Source organism: Saccoglossus kowalevskii, chromosome 10 (assembly GCF_978046115.1).
Source record: "Saccoglossus kowalevskii chromosome 10, keSacKowa6.1, whole genome shotgun sequence".
NCBI classification, from domain to species: Eukaryota; Metazoa; Hemichordata; class Enteropneusta; family Harrimaniidae; genus Saccoglossus; species Saccoglossus kowalevskii.
The window spans coordinates 17,131,920-17,145,550 of NC_140650.1; the positions used below are offsets into that span (position 1 = coordinate 17,131,920).

Sequence of the window (13,631 nt, forward strand, 5' to 3'; positions counted from 1 at the left end):
TTATAGCGTTATCAATACGAGTGGATTTTATGACGTCATTGCAGCAGATTATTCGCGATAATGTATTACACTATTACATTATCGGTCGAAGCGTTCCATCTAGTACGCGCCCAGATGCCGCTGTCCTGGTGGCCTCCTGATTAGTTCGCCCTATCGTGTTGATGAAGTGCGGTTAACCGAGGATGATTTATCCAAGCTAATGCGATAAACGAAATAAGGCTACAATGTATGTCTACGAGTACATAGAGATGAATTTGTTCTGTTTTTGTAGTGAGTAGTACCACGCAATTTGCGAAACGAGATCGACGATGACAGACGTAACTTGTATTTCTTCAGCGTCGGCTCTTGGTAAATGTCACAGTCCGGGCACAGTTTACATAAGCAAAAAAAAGTATCCGTGTTTTCAGGTGTGTATTTTGTTATTTATACAGTCAGATTAAATTCACTGTTGGTTAGCTTTCCAGCTCAGTATTCGTCAAATCACCGCCCTCCCGTGGAATTTAAAATAACTATTACACAGACAGGACAGTTGTCAATAACATTTACCTTGATGGTTTGAACATACTAGTGGGATAGGGTAACGGTGCAACTACGTACATGTACCCCAGGTACCCACCCCCACGCACAGTCGATCCAGCTGGACCACTGCAGCGATCTTGCATAGCGTAATGCAAGGCCGCGACAAGTACCGATACGGCGTAATAGTTACGGTGTGCCGGTCGCTCGGGTGATCACTGCAATGCTACTCCACACATCAGTTAATCATCCACTCACAATGTAAATGAGTTCAATACAATACTATTTGATGGATTAAAAACATTTTCTTTCATAGATTGTTATATAAGATTGTGGAATAAATTTCCAGAAAGACATTTTAAATTATTCAGATTCACGGGCCAGTGACTGTGAAACCCCTGTGAAACTATTCTGTTCACTGTGGATTTTTCTCCAAATTTTTCCGCTTTTTGACAACGCTACAAAATAATAATAATAATGAACTCCCCGGCAACCCGTAATGGACTCACAAAGTGAGCTTTCGCCCATTGTGGTCTGGTGGGTCGTTCATTATTGTTTAATTAACAGCCATAGAACTCCCATCTTGCAATGACACCATCTAATGTCTCATGATGCTTCAATGTTATTACAATCTAAGGCCACCAGTGTTTATTTTATTTCCGTAATATTCCGTTATCATTTTGAAATACGAAACTATACATTTTGTTTTACTTTGACTCAGTTACTAAATTGTAGTTACTGTGCCGTTTATTCCCGGTATGTACAGCGTATAATTTTGCTGCCGCTGCCGTTATTAGGTGAGTTCTAAATACTTGTCTACGGACAATCGGTATTTTCATTCCAGTGTAACACAGCTAAATTTGTTCCCGTAATACTTGGAGTGAAACAAATTTGCTCGTATGGGGAATCTTTATAATAAACTACAGAACTAGGAAATGAATTGATTAAATTCTCTTCTACGAAATTCGTGATAACTAGTTTGTCTATCTCAAATCTTGGATTGGTTTTACAGCTTGAAGTTTCACTGCAGTTGTCCAAACTAACGCCTGGCAGCTTGAACCACTACAATATTTATTAATAGGCACCCTTGACGACAAGGAAGGAATATGCGACAACAATAAACAGCCATCATCAGCTATCTTGTATCAAAATACAGTAGAGCGTTTTTTTTAGCACGCGACTCAAATAGATCACGCAGTTTTTCATGATAAAAAGCCTCACCGATCGCCAAAACCATGCAATTGATGCATTACTAGCTAAAAAAGAGTTTTTTGCAAGGAGGACAGGGAGTGGCAAACAACGGAAATTGTGCAACAGTTCTTGAATGATCTGTCGAGTTGGCAGTTTCATAATTTTGTTAAAACATGGTCGACATACAGAGTTGTAACTTTGCTGACGAAATATGCCACAGACAGTCTGCAACGTTGGCATAACAAATGATGGTAAACTGGGTAAATAAATGCAGCGCCGTTTTATTTCTGAATAAATTGTTTAATTTGATACACTATTACGCTTGAGTCAAGAATTGAGCGCAGCCTGCGAGACGCGAGTCCAGACTTTAATTCACAACTAATCAGTATCAGATGACGAACGTTGTTGATACGAAGTTGCACTTCAGATGTACACAAGGGCGCCTAAGCCGAAATACTAGAGTACTAGACTATTTGCAGTTCTTATTATTCAATTGTCAATTCAAACAAATTAAATGGACTCGTGCTGAAAGAAAGAACTTTTATCCAAGATAGGATTTATTCAACTGCAGACAAGACTCGCTATAAAAACGAACCGTGACCTCAGGAAATACCTTATTCATAGATTGCCATGTACCGAGGACCGCCGCCCATGAGAGGATACAATACACGTATCGTCATCGCGACCGATGCACGCTGGGTTACAAGTAGGATTTCCGATTGAGATAACCAAGATGGCGGCGCAGAATAAACGATTTTCCGCTGTGTTTAAAAACAATACCTTATTGCCTACTATGATGTTTTATCTGAAAATAATCGCTTATTTTTATTTTTAATTAATTTAGAATGTGTGCATTTTGTCATCGAAAAGTCAGATATCGCAACAGTAGCGGCAAATACCCGTAAAGTCACAGCAGTGTCGTCAGCTGACAATGTTACGGCAGTCGTAGCGTTACCGCCGACTTTAGTTTTGACACAGTCCCGTGATAGAGGGGTACTACTAATCAATGCGCGGGCACGCATTTGAGAAATAAACATAATTCAAATGGATTTCTCAATTTCTCCAGAGCAAGTTCGTTCCCTATAGTAGCCCACACAGAATATACTGTAGCCCGTGTTACATGGAAGCAAGCCTGGGCAGCTATACAAGTTGATCTTGGGATTACTGTTATCAGCTAGTAAATAATCTACTGTAACAATACACAGCACATACAAACTACGAGGGCTTCAAGTTATTAATTTATTTATTCAAGACCTGTTGTTATCTGCAACAGCTCAAAACGGCATGCAAATCAAATGCATTGTTTTTAGACGCAACTCGGCATGGCCATGTCAATATTTTCCCTTAACTAAAACAAATGACAACATCTTTTCAGAATTACAAAAGTTCACCCTGTATGATATGTCATATTTATTATAAAAAACTTGCTTTGGTTAAGTAGAACTGAATTATGAACAGTGTACTTTTTCCTGTAACAACCTCCTTTTTTGTAGAGCTGAATATATGTCGTGGCGTAAACTATTTGAAATACGTGGACGAAACGAAATATACCGTACGGCAGAGTTGAATTTTCAGAAATCAGAAGTAAGAAGCCAAAAGCTTAGAGTTTCAGACGTGTCAACAAAATTAAGTGTGTAATCCGAATTTATTCAAAGAACATGATACATTTGCCCATAAATCAAATAGGGGAAGTGGATAATATTTGGTTGTACATTTTTTTAGATAAAAAAAAATCATCATGGTCAAGTTACAATTTCGGCTGCAAACATAGCAGTTTCAAATATATAATACAATTAATTACTTCATGTATAGTGTCTAGATGCATATGTATTATTAGTTTGTCATCATAAATATAAATATATACTGCTCCTGTCGAGATTCAATGCTCACAATATTTCCAAATGTTGCTGTTTACATGCAGTTTATTCAGAAGTGAGAGCGTATCCACAATTCTATTTGTGTGCATCCAGACAAAAACAAAGACACTGTTTATATTTTAACAAATATAATGTATTTTTGTAACATACAAAACTATATCCTCAAAAAACGTGTAAATAATGTCATGTTTCTGATCCTCAAACTGTTTCAGTCAACCATACAAAACAATCAGGAGAAATACATAATTCACAGAGTTCGATCTAAGTTCTTGTTAATTAGAAGGATTGGCTCCCATAAATCATGAGCTCGTTTGAGTAAATCACTGAACAGAATCTTCTCCAATTTTTATGCTGTGCCATTTTTGCTTCATTTTCGCCTATTTTGCACAAATAGAACAAATTACTGTGAGCAGGGGTACCAATGAAAGTGTAGCTTTTTAATGAAAATCACAGCTTTGACACCGTGCAGCATAGCTTGGTCAGGAAAAGCTTAGCTGCAGGAATGAAATCCGCTAGTTTTGACATCGAGAACTCAAGCTTTGAACATATTTTGATGTTGAGGGCGTACACAACATGGCTGCCTCCAAAAGCAGTGTTAGCGACGGTAAGTATTTTACTCGTTTTCTCAACAAAATCACCAAGTTATGCCGCGATCAGTGAGGTTCAGGTTCAATTTCATTTCTAGAAAGTTTCAGCCACCATTTTACGAAACTTGCAGAGAAATCGCAATTCCAATTTTCGAAGCGAACAAGCTAGCAGGACGTCCTATTCTTATACATGTGTATGGATGTTATGACAGTGTAAAGACGTGGTGGCTAGTGTTGGCAATGTCTGTTTTCCAGAGTTTGTAAAAGCTCACAAAGATTTAAAAGTTAACATCATATGAGATGAATATTTAGCTTCTCTTCCTTTCATTTATGCACTCGCATTTTGTTGTATACAGCCAACTCATGTACTCATCCCACATCGGGGAGGGGGTGGCTACTACGGGTATGTCCCGCCCGACTGGGGTGTTATTTCACGTTATTTTGTTTAGAAGTGAGTAATCATTTATCAATGTTTTGGTTTAGAAGTGTGTAGCATTTATTTACTTTTACACAGGTCCTTATATTCAAAGCCAAATACTGGAAAAGGCTGAATAAAATGCACTCGCTGGTTGCGAAAGTTGTCAGCTGGGTGTTTTTTTCACTGAAAACACTTGTGTTTTGAAGTGGGTATATAACTAGAAAAAAATGTCTTAACACTTAATGTGGAAGTACCCCCCCCCCCGGTCCCACCTCTGAATTTAATTGGGGATTTTGAAATCATTGTCATGAAATTTGCCACATCCCTGGGTTCAGGACAAGAAAGAATGCCTGAAGTGTAAAATGTATTCTCTATCTATTACAGAGCAATTTGCCAAGCAGCCAAGATAAAGAAAATCAAAACTTTTCCTTTCTCTGGACAGACGCAAAAAGAAAAAATGGATGATGATTTTGGTAAGCTGTAGCATTATACATTAGAGTGTTATTAGGGTGTAAGTATATTGAAGTAGATTTTGTTGTCATTAATAGTTTTATAGATACTAGTAGTTTATGTTTCATCAAGAGACCAAGTATTTAATGCACAGGTATGGACTAGCCCCTCTACCTGACATAACCAACAGTTTCTGTCCTCTTGTATTGCTATATACCATGGCCTAAGTTTATATTAAGTTTTAATATCAATGTATTATTTATTATATTCAGTTGGTTAATTAAAATATTAGTAACAGTGATTAACAAATTAATCAAGTTTTAAACAATACAGATATATATATATATAAACACCCACTATATAGTAGTTTAAATACTACACTTTGTCCATCAGCATATTATATGGTACATATTTACTATTTGTTAATTTTCAGAGCAAGAACTGGCTGAACTATCAGATGTCCATGATATGCCATTATACTGCAGTACACCTGTAAAATTTAATGATGTAAGAAAATGTATCAACAGTGGAGAGTTACATGCTACTTCATTTGAAAATATTAGTGGGATAGAGATAAATTCTGAAGAGGCCAACCTTGAGCACAGTTTGATTTGTACATCATGTCAGATAAGAATCAGGAAGCCAGATGTTTTGCAGGCTTGTGGTGATAACATTTATGGGATACTTTGTTCTCAATGTGAAACTGTGAACAGAATTGGATGTGGATCTGGAAGTATATGTCATCATTCTATACTAGTTGCATATGAATTATGTGACATCTGTGGCTCTTTTAAGGAAAACAATATCAGAGATGTTACACATACACATTCCCATCTCTCTGGTGATGAAATGTGTGAAAAGTGTGGCTGTGGTGTTTCTAACTTTACCTTCTCACATTGTAAAAATATTCAATCACATAATGATGATCTGAGTCATACACATTCCCATCTCTCTGGTGGTGAAATGTGTGAAAAGTGTGGCTGTGGTGTTTCGAACTTTACCTTCTCACATTGTAAAAATATTCAATCACATAATGATGATCTGAGTCATACACATTCCCATCTCTCTGGTGGTGAAATGTGTGGCTGTGGTGTTTCTAACTTTACCTTCTCACATTGTGAAAATATTCAATTGCATAATGATGATCTGAGTCATACTCATTCTCATTTCTCTGGGGGTGAAATATGTGATAAATGTGGCATTGGCGTTTCTAAGTGTAACTTCTCAAATTGCAAAAATAACATGTCATTGCATAATGATGTAAACTCCAGGCGTAAGGACACAGAAGAAATGACTGTCATGAGTTCACCACCTTTAAGAAATACTGCTGGTGAGGATGACATTGTGCACCTTTCTCAAGATTACAGCAACAAAGGCTTTTGCAAAGAAAACTCAACAGAAAGTGGTATTGACAGTGATGACTCTGTAGATGACCTGATAAAATCTTGTGTGAATGTATTCAATGAAAAGAATGGGGACAATCTGGTCCTTGAGCTTATATCCGCCATAAGTAATGGTTCATTTAAACCAGGGAGTTTAACTTACTATATTTTCTTAGACACAATGAAGGCTCTTAATTAATCTTCTCTTACTGAGATGAGGTTTAGTTTCCAAAGTAAGATTTTCTGGAAAACATTTATCAATAAGTTTGGTGGGGCTCCACTTCGCTTTCTATCTGGATGGAAACATGCAGGATCAATTTTACTCAACAGAGGAGAAAAAGGCTGCTTTTTCTGGAGAGGAAGCAGATATCATTTTTGCAATTCCGGATGAAAATATTCTGAAATCATTTGATCCTTATAATGGTGAGTGGCCTAGACGTATTCCTCCAGGAATTTGTACCAATATTATCAACAAACTTGCTGTTGCACATGAAGATACCAGTATCTGTATTTTCCTGGATGGGAAAAAGGTGGTTCCAGATCTTAAAGGTGACAAGGGAGACATAAATCTTCTAGGTAAAGAGAGTGAAATTGGATGTTTGCCACCTGCAGTTCAAAAACAACAACACCAACAGGAAGTACAATCTGTAGAACCATCAAGAAGTTGTCTGCTGATACAGAATCAACTATTGACCAAGTAAATACGAATGTAGTTTTGGAACTTTTACGGGCATTGCTGACAATGCTATCAGAGAAGAAAGCTGAAACAAGGGATGCTCTTGAAAAGAAGAACTATGCGTTAGAAAAGCTCAAAGCTCGTGCAGCAGTTGACCAAACATCAACAAAATTTCAATATCCAATAAGTTTAGTGATGGCCAATATACTGGAATTAAAAGAATCAAGTGCCATTGGTGACAGGCTTCGAGACAGTATTGCTGAAATGTGTGCTGCACTGTTCTCTGATAGAAATACATGGACAACAATGACAACTATCCCTATAGATCACTGTGGGAGATATCATGCCTTGCATGATATTGATCTCTTTTTGGGTTGTGGTGAAGAACCCCTCGAGAAGTTTGCTGAATATGTTATTGACCAAGGACTCCCATATATAAAACAGATCTTCTCTATGGTTTCAAGCACGTAAACAAGTAAGGGTAACTGCAAGCACACTGTACAATGCTGTAGGCTGTGCAGGATTGAAAGGTCAAAGAAAACTTTATCAGCAAGATGTTCTTGGTTTTGAAAGGCCACCTCCTGATACATCTGTCCAGGAAGCAATGGACTGGGGCTCAAAACATGAAGTGTGTTCATTGGCTACTTTGGCATCCAAGGTCTTACCTGCATTTTATCCTGAATGTTGTCTTATTGAAGTTGGTGCCTTTCCAATACGAGTTGGAAATGTTGATATGATCATATTGCCTGATGGATTCATTCACAATAACCTGAACCATAATGACATTGCAGCTGTTGAGTGTAAGTGCCCAAAAAGTGGAAGAGTGCCAAATTCCATACCACCACGCTATTACCTACAAGTACAAGCACACATAAGGTGCAAGCCTGGCATTCAGTGGTGTCTGTTTTGCGTCTGGACAGAGCAAACAACAAAAGTATTCAGAGTAGAGAAAGATGATGAAATCTGGTCACTTGTTCAGCAGGAATTGAACCATGTTTTCGGAGATGGTGTAACCAGGTGTCCCACTAAGCTTTCTGTCACAGCAAAAGAAATCAGGAAGATCATCCAAACAAAGAGCCGTGAATATTGCAGCATTATTGCTGAATTGTCCTCTGTGCATGCTTGTTGCTTTAATATAGACAATACTGTGACCATATCAGAAGAGAATCCAAACCCATACACGACGGATGTGATGCATGATAACCTTGTAACATGCTCAACCCCAAAGATGCAAGACCTACTACTGCTAAAACTTAATGGTACTCTAGATGAAGTGGTCTGTTATCGTAAGAAACACTACCTATTATCAAGGAAGAAAGCAACAGAAGTGATTGCATTTGTAGCATGCAATACTGACAGATTGTGGTCATCAGCACTAACCCACGGGACACCCATTTGTTATTTCCTTAAGGGTTACAGCTTGCCAACAAGTGTTGTAAGAAGTATTTTGGAAGATGTCTTGAATTATTGTCACAGCAAAGGTATTCACTGCCCTGTGCAGAGTTTCGATGGACAGTACCTACCACTTTTGCAGACCAGTAACAATGGGAACCCACAAACTATTCCAGAGTTACATAAGTTGTTTTGGAAGGAAGTCTGTTCCAAGACAAAAACCGAAATGGTCTCTGAAATGAAGAGTATTAATAAAATAGCAAATATTAGGGACCGTCTTTGAAAAAATAGCTGGAGTAAATAACAGTTTTGCAAAGTGGTAAACTTCCACAGACAGCCTTTGCCATATTTGAAGTTAACTCAAAGCGATGACTACCAACTACCAGTACATGTACCAGAAGGAGAGGTTGGTACTCATACAGATGTTCAGCAGATAATTGGAGAAATTCCAGAGTGTGTGATTTCACTTGAAGACACAAATGACTTGGAAACAGGGAGTGAGACAAACGAACAAGAAGAATATGAACAGAAAGAAAATGAAAATGACCAAGGTGAAGCAGCTGTTCGAGAGGATGTGGAGGGTGATGTGAACAACAATGATTTAGCTTCAGATATACAAAGTGCAGACAATTTATCATCTTCACAAAGTAGGGAGAGTGATACAGAAAACAGTTCTTTGTTGGATGAAACTGACGTTAACAATATTTAAATGGAATGGCAAAGATGTTGAAACAATAGAAAACTGTCAAAGTCTTTGCAAGATGACAATTCCAGAACCAAAAGTAATTCTGAAATACTTGAAAGATCACAAGGACCAAAGTGTTATCATGGCAGGTCGCAAACATTGTTTGGTGAGTAGTATGAAGAATGTCCTGAATCTTTCTGGTGATATAAATATACTAACAGGTTCCAAGTCACCACCCAATCTTTCTATTCTTTGTGTAAGAATTCTGTGCAGCAAAATGTACCCAAAGCAAGCTCTCTGTGTCTCTTACGCCAATTGGAAATTTCCAGAAAGAGTAGAAAAGTGGAAAAATGAATCCAGGATCAAACACAATATGGTAATTCCTGAACTGGATGGAAGAATGCCAATAAATTGGTTCTATATTCCAGAATATTCAACAGACAGAGAAGAACTCCTTGTTAGGAAAATTGACCCCCATCACTTGTTAACCCGGCATAGGTCTGCTTTATGTAAAAGGAACATTGGTGATGCTGAAAGGAAACATTTCTTGGAAGTAGCAGCTGACAATACCACCCCTCTCAAACTAGGCATGCTAGAAGAAAGTTTGGATATGCAGAGTACTGACTTTGCTCTCATCACTTTTTCTGAGGAAGTTCAGACTCAATTGGAACTTAAAGGGTACAATGCTTCTGCCAGGTGGTGCCAGCTTATTCGTGAATGGTTTCACTCAATGGATGAACCAGGAATCCCTGCAGTTGAAAGATTCAAAATGAAAATGAGGTTGGTGTAAAGAAATGTACATTTTGTAGTTTTTTGTCAGAAAAATCATTTCTTGTCATCCGCTGATTACAGATGTTTTAGTAAAAATTTAGTTTAAATGCCAATTTATTAAAGATCATAGAAAACAACTTTCTAAAACACATGATGAGAGAGCGTTTAGCGTTTCTGTCCCATCATTGTGGAGTAGTTTGCCACCCTAGCTTCAGATAATCACGAATTTCATTCTTCTTCAGAAGAATCCAAGATATGTATTCTATGTTTATGCTAATGCTAATTCAGACATTTTTATAATCTGTATTTTAATATTATACTTTTTTTTATTTTAAGTGAGATTTTGGTTTTTCCTTTTTAGCTTGATTAATTTTATTGGTTTTATTTACACTCATCGAGGAGTTATATTTTTTTAGTATTTTTATCTTTTACTGTAATGTACAGACTGCTGATACAAGATTGTGTAGTGGTCTCTGTACAATAAATTATTATTATTGTTTGTTCACATGTTTTGTATGTTTTTATTTTTTGTTTACTTGTACATACAGGGAAACTCTGCTGCCTATGGTTGATATGAATTGCTTTCCACCTCCTGGAATGTTTGTGAAGGGCTATCCTAAAGCACTCTGGGAATCTACCATTGCCAGCATTGATGCTGAGCTGATACTGTGTGGACTTGTTAAAAGGCGGACATACAATCAACGTGCTATAAGTAGTCAGCTGTGTGAAAGTCTGTTTGGAAGTCTGGCTTCACTTTCAAGTTCAAGAAATGGTGCCCCCATCTGCGTCGACTTGGAGACCAATTTTGCTAAAATATGTGGAGAAATGGTTGTACGTTACGATCTTCGCAGGTACATGTAATGCATATCTTTCCACTAACAAAACAAAAGTTGTCTTTAAATGAACAACTTGCAGATTCGATTTTCACTTGCAAAGAAATACCTAATATTTTATTTATTATGAGCTACTATTATTAGACTATCTTTAATTGAGAAAAAAATGTTTAACGAATTTTTGTATTACACTGATACTGTCACAAATGTGATATGCAATTTGTACAAGCAATGAAATGTTAATATTATACCAAGTAAGACTTCATATTTTTAACCAAGATAACAGCGTATTATGTCTGTTGACTCTACCTTGACATGTGCATGTTGTATTTACTTAAATAGCAGTACAGTTTGATACCATGTCACATATAATATTTGCTTACATTTTCCATTTCAGAGGTTTTCCAATAAGATTGTCATCAGCTTCTATTTATCCCCATCAGGAGCTAAAGATTGCATCTTCTCCAAGTTCTCAGCCGATGGATCCACCAACTTACATTTCAGAGATAAAACTTAAGGTAACGCACCAGTTAATTGAAAGCCCATCTCAAGGGCATGCTGTATTGCTAATAAAGGTATTGTTCATGCTTTTGATGTACTTCGGTGCAATGGGCTTGTGTCATACTGAGGAAACCCCAGTACAGAATTGTACAGATAGTGACTTGTCATCTGTAGTTTGGTCAAGCCTCATGTCATCTTTAAACTTTCTGTATATCTATTGTAACCCAGTCCCTTCTCCTTTTCTAATTTTTAAATGAGCTTGCATGTGTCTGGACTTGTGCTCTAGAAACATGCCTGGGTGTGGGAACTTGGGAGTAGATTGTTCTTGAATTAATTGTAACATGCCACACTATGTCCCTGACCCTGGTGGATAAATTCTGTCAAGCTCTGTGTTTACTCAATGCTCTGTTTCCATGTTGTGATTTTTTCGATTCTATGCCAACTTTGCATGCATTTCAGTACATTTGTACTACATTTTACTATTCCAGTGTTCAAACTATGAAAAGGGACAGGGATGTGTTTAATGTTTGACTGTGATAGCTACTAGAATTTCAAAGTTTATACAAAATGTGCTTCAATACTTTGTGGAAAGAATGTTTTAAAGTATTTATTAAAGTGTTTATTTTCTAGGATCACCCATTCGACAAGCCAGATAGACGACGCACGGCCAGACACAGATTACAGGGACTCACAAAGTCACATGAACCAGGCAAGGGGGTCACTGGAGTCAAAGGATTCCATAAAGTTAATGAAGGAAGGCTCAGTGGACTTGTGAGACTGGGAAAGAGTGCAAAAACAAATTTGTGAAGTGCAAATTCTCAGTCAACTGTTGATGTCAGCATGTCTGTTCAGAAAAATAATGCAATTAAAATGCTGAATTATTTTAACAGGAAAAATGAAAATTTATTAAAATATATGAAAACAGTACACAATGTTCATAAACTGTAAATAACAATGAACTTTATAGGACTACTTAACCTGATAAAAGTAGGTACATTTTTCAAGCACAAGTGATATCGATGATAACTTGCAATATCTTAGGCCAAGAAAATAAAGAAGTTTGTTTCTCATTCTAGACATCTTGCAAAATTGACACAGCAATTAGACTTTTTTTCATTTTTGTTATTCTTCAGCCAAAAACAAAATGCAAACAGAATGTACACAGAGATAAATTCAAAGCAGTGCTTCTGGGTGGGATTCTTGTATATCAAAAGTTCTGCAGTTTTACTCTGCCATCACTTGTGTGCAAATAAGCATAACGGATCCTCTACACACAACACGTGTCATTCAGAAATGTACACTGCCCATTCCTACAGTTACTCAAATTTTCTACCATGTGCACTGCATTATTGTCACTCCTTTTGGTGGGCTTCTATTTATTTGTTTTCTTCACTTTTGATGAGTCAATGAGATGGGAAAAAAACGGTTGACACAGCAGGTCGGAATTGACAAGTGTGGGGAGGAGAAACAAACTTATTTTTTCTTGGCCTTAAAGCTTTTATTTCAATGTTTGTACACTGTTACAATATTGTATGGATGACATGTTACTTTTCTCAAGCTTTTGAGATGACAGACTGAGAACATAATTAGTCATCTATCCACATATCTCTGTAATGGTATTCTTTATTTTCATTGTAATATTTGAAGGTTTTAAAAATGGCAGGAAATTTAAGTTTAACAAAAATATATTAAAATAAAGTATTTCAATGAATATTTGTTTTACGTTTGGTAAGCTGATTTTTAAAGCTTATTAGCTGTAACTTTTGGAAAGTTTTTCAATAGTTTTGTTTTGTGTATCAGCTGTGGTTTCTTGTTCTACTCCCTGTTCCTATTATGCTTATCAACCACAGCCTATACAAGATAAACCAGAATTGTTATTGTTGACAATTTATTTCAAGTGTTGAATGGAATTCATTTGTCGGCAATAACATTTGTTAGTACACATATACAGAATATGTTACCAAGTAGAAGATTGTATATTCTAGCATGCTGTGCAAAAGTAGAACAAACTGTGGCTAATACATTGAACTGAAAATACTAACAAATTTGCTAAAAGTTACAGCTAATGTCCATTTCAGTATTTATGCACTGTATGTGACTACAGAAACAAAAAGGCCATACAAACCCACTATTATTTTGTGAAGTTCACCTTTATGAATAATTTTGGAATAACAACACTAAAATGCTATGATAATTAGCTTGTATGTTTTGTCATTGGTATCAGTTTCCAAAATGAACCCAACATGGTGTCATGAAGTTTGTAGAGCTGAAGGAAAGTCTGTTATTTTCATGAATGTAACAACTTTGATAACTTCATATTCTTCTACTCTATAACAGGTAAATAACATTTTG

At 36.7% G+C, this 13,631-nt stretch overlaps 1 protein-coding gene and 1 pseudogene across 1 annotated transcript; both read left to right on the plus strand.

The window, feature by feature from the left end:
* The first annotated feature begins 4,157 nt into the window (after positions 1 to 4,157).
* Positions 4,158 to 9,198, plus strand: LOC146737909 (uncharacterized; annotated as a pseudogene).
* A 103-nt stretch (positions 9,199 to 9,301) lies between these two features.
* On the plus strand, positions 9,302 to 12,086 carry LOC144363530 (uncharacterized). The gene is made up of 4 exons (XM_085504730.1): positions 9,302 to 9,960; positions 10,494 to 10,796; positions 11,176 to 11,296; positions 11,910 to 12,086. The coding sequence occupies exons 1-4, from the start codon at positions 9,317 to 9,319 to the stop codon at positions 12,084 to 12,086; spliced, it is 1,245 nt and encodes a 414-aa protein (XP_085360856.1). The 5' UTR covers positions 9,302 to 9,316.
* Positions 12,087 to 13,631: the final 1,545 nt, after the last annotated feature.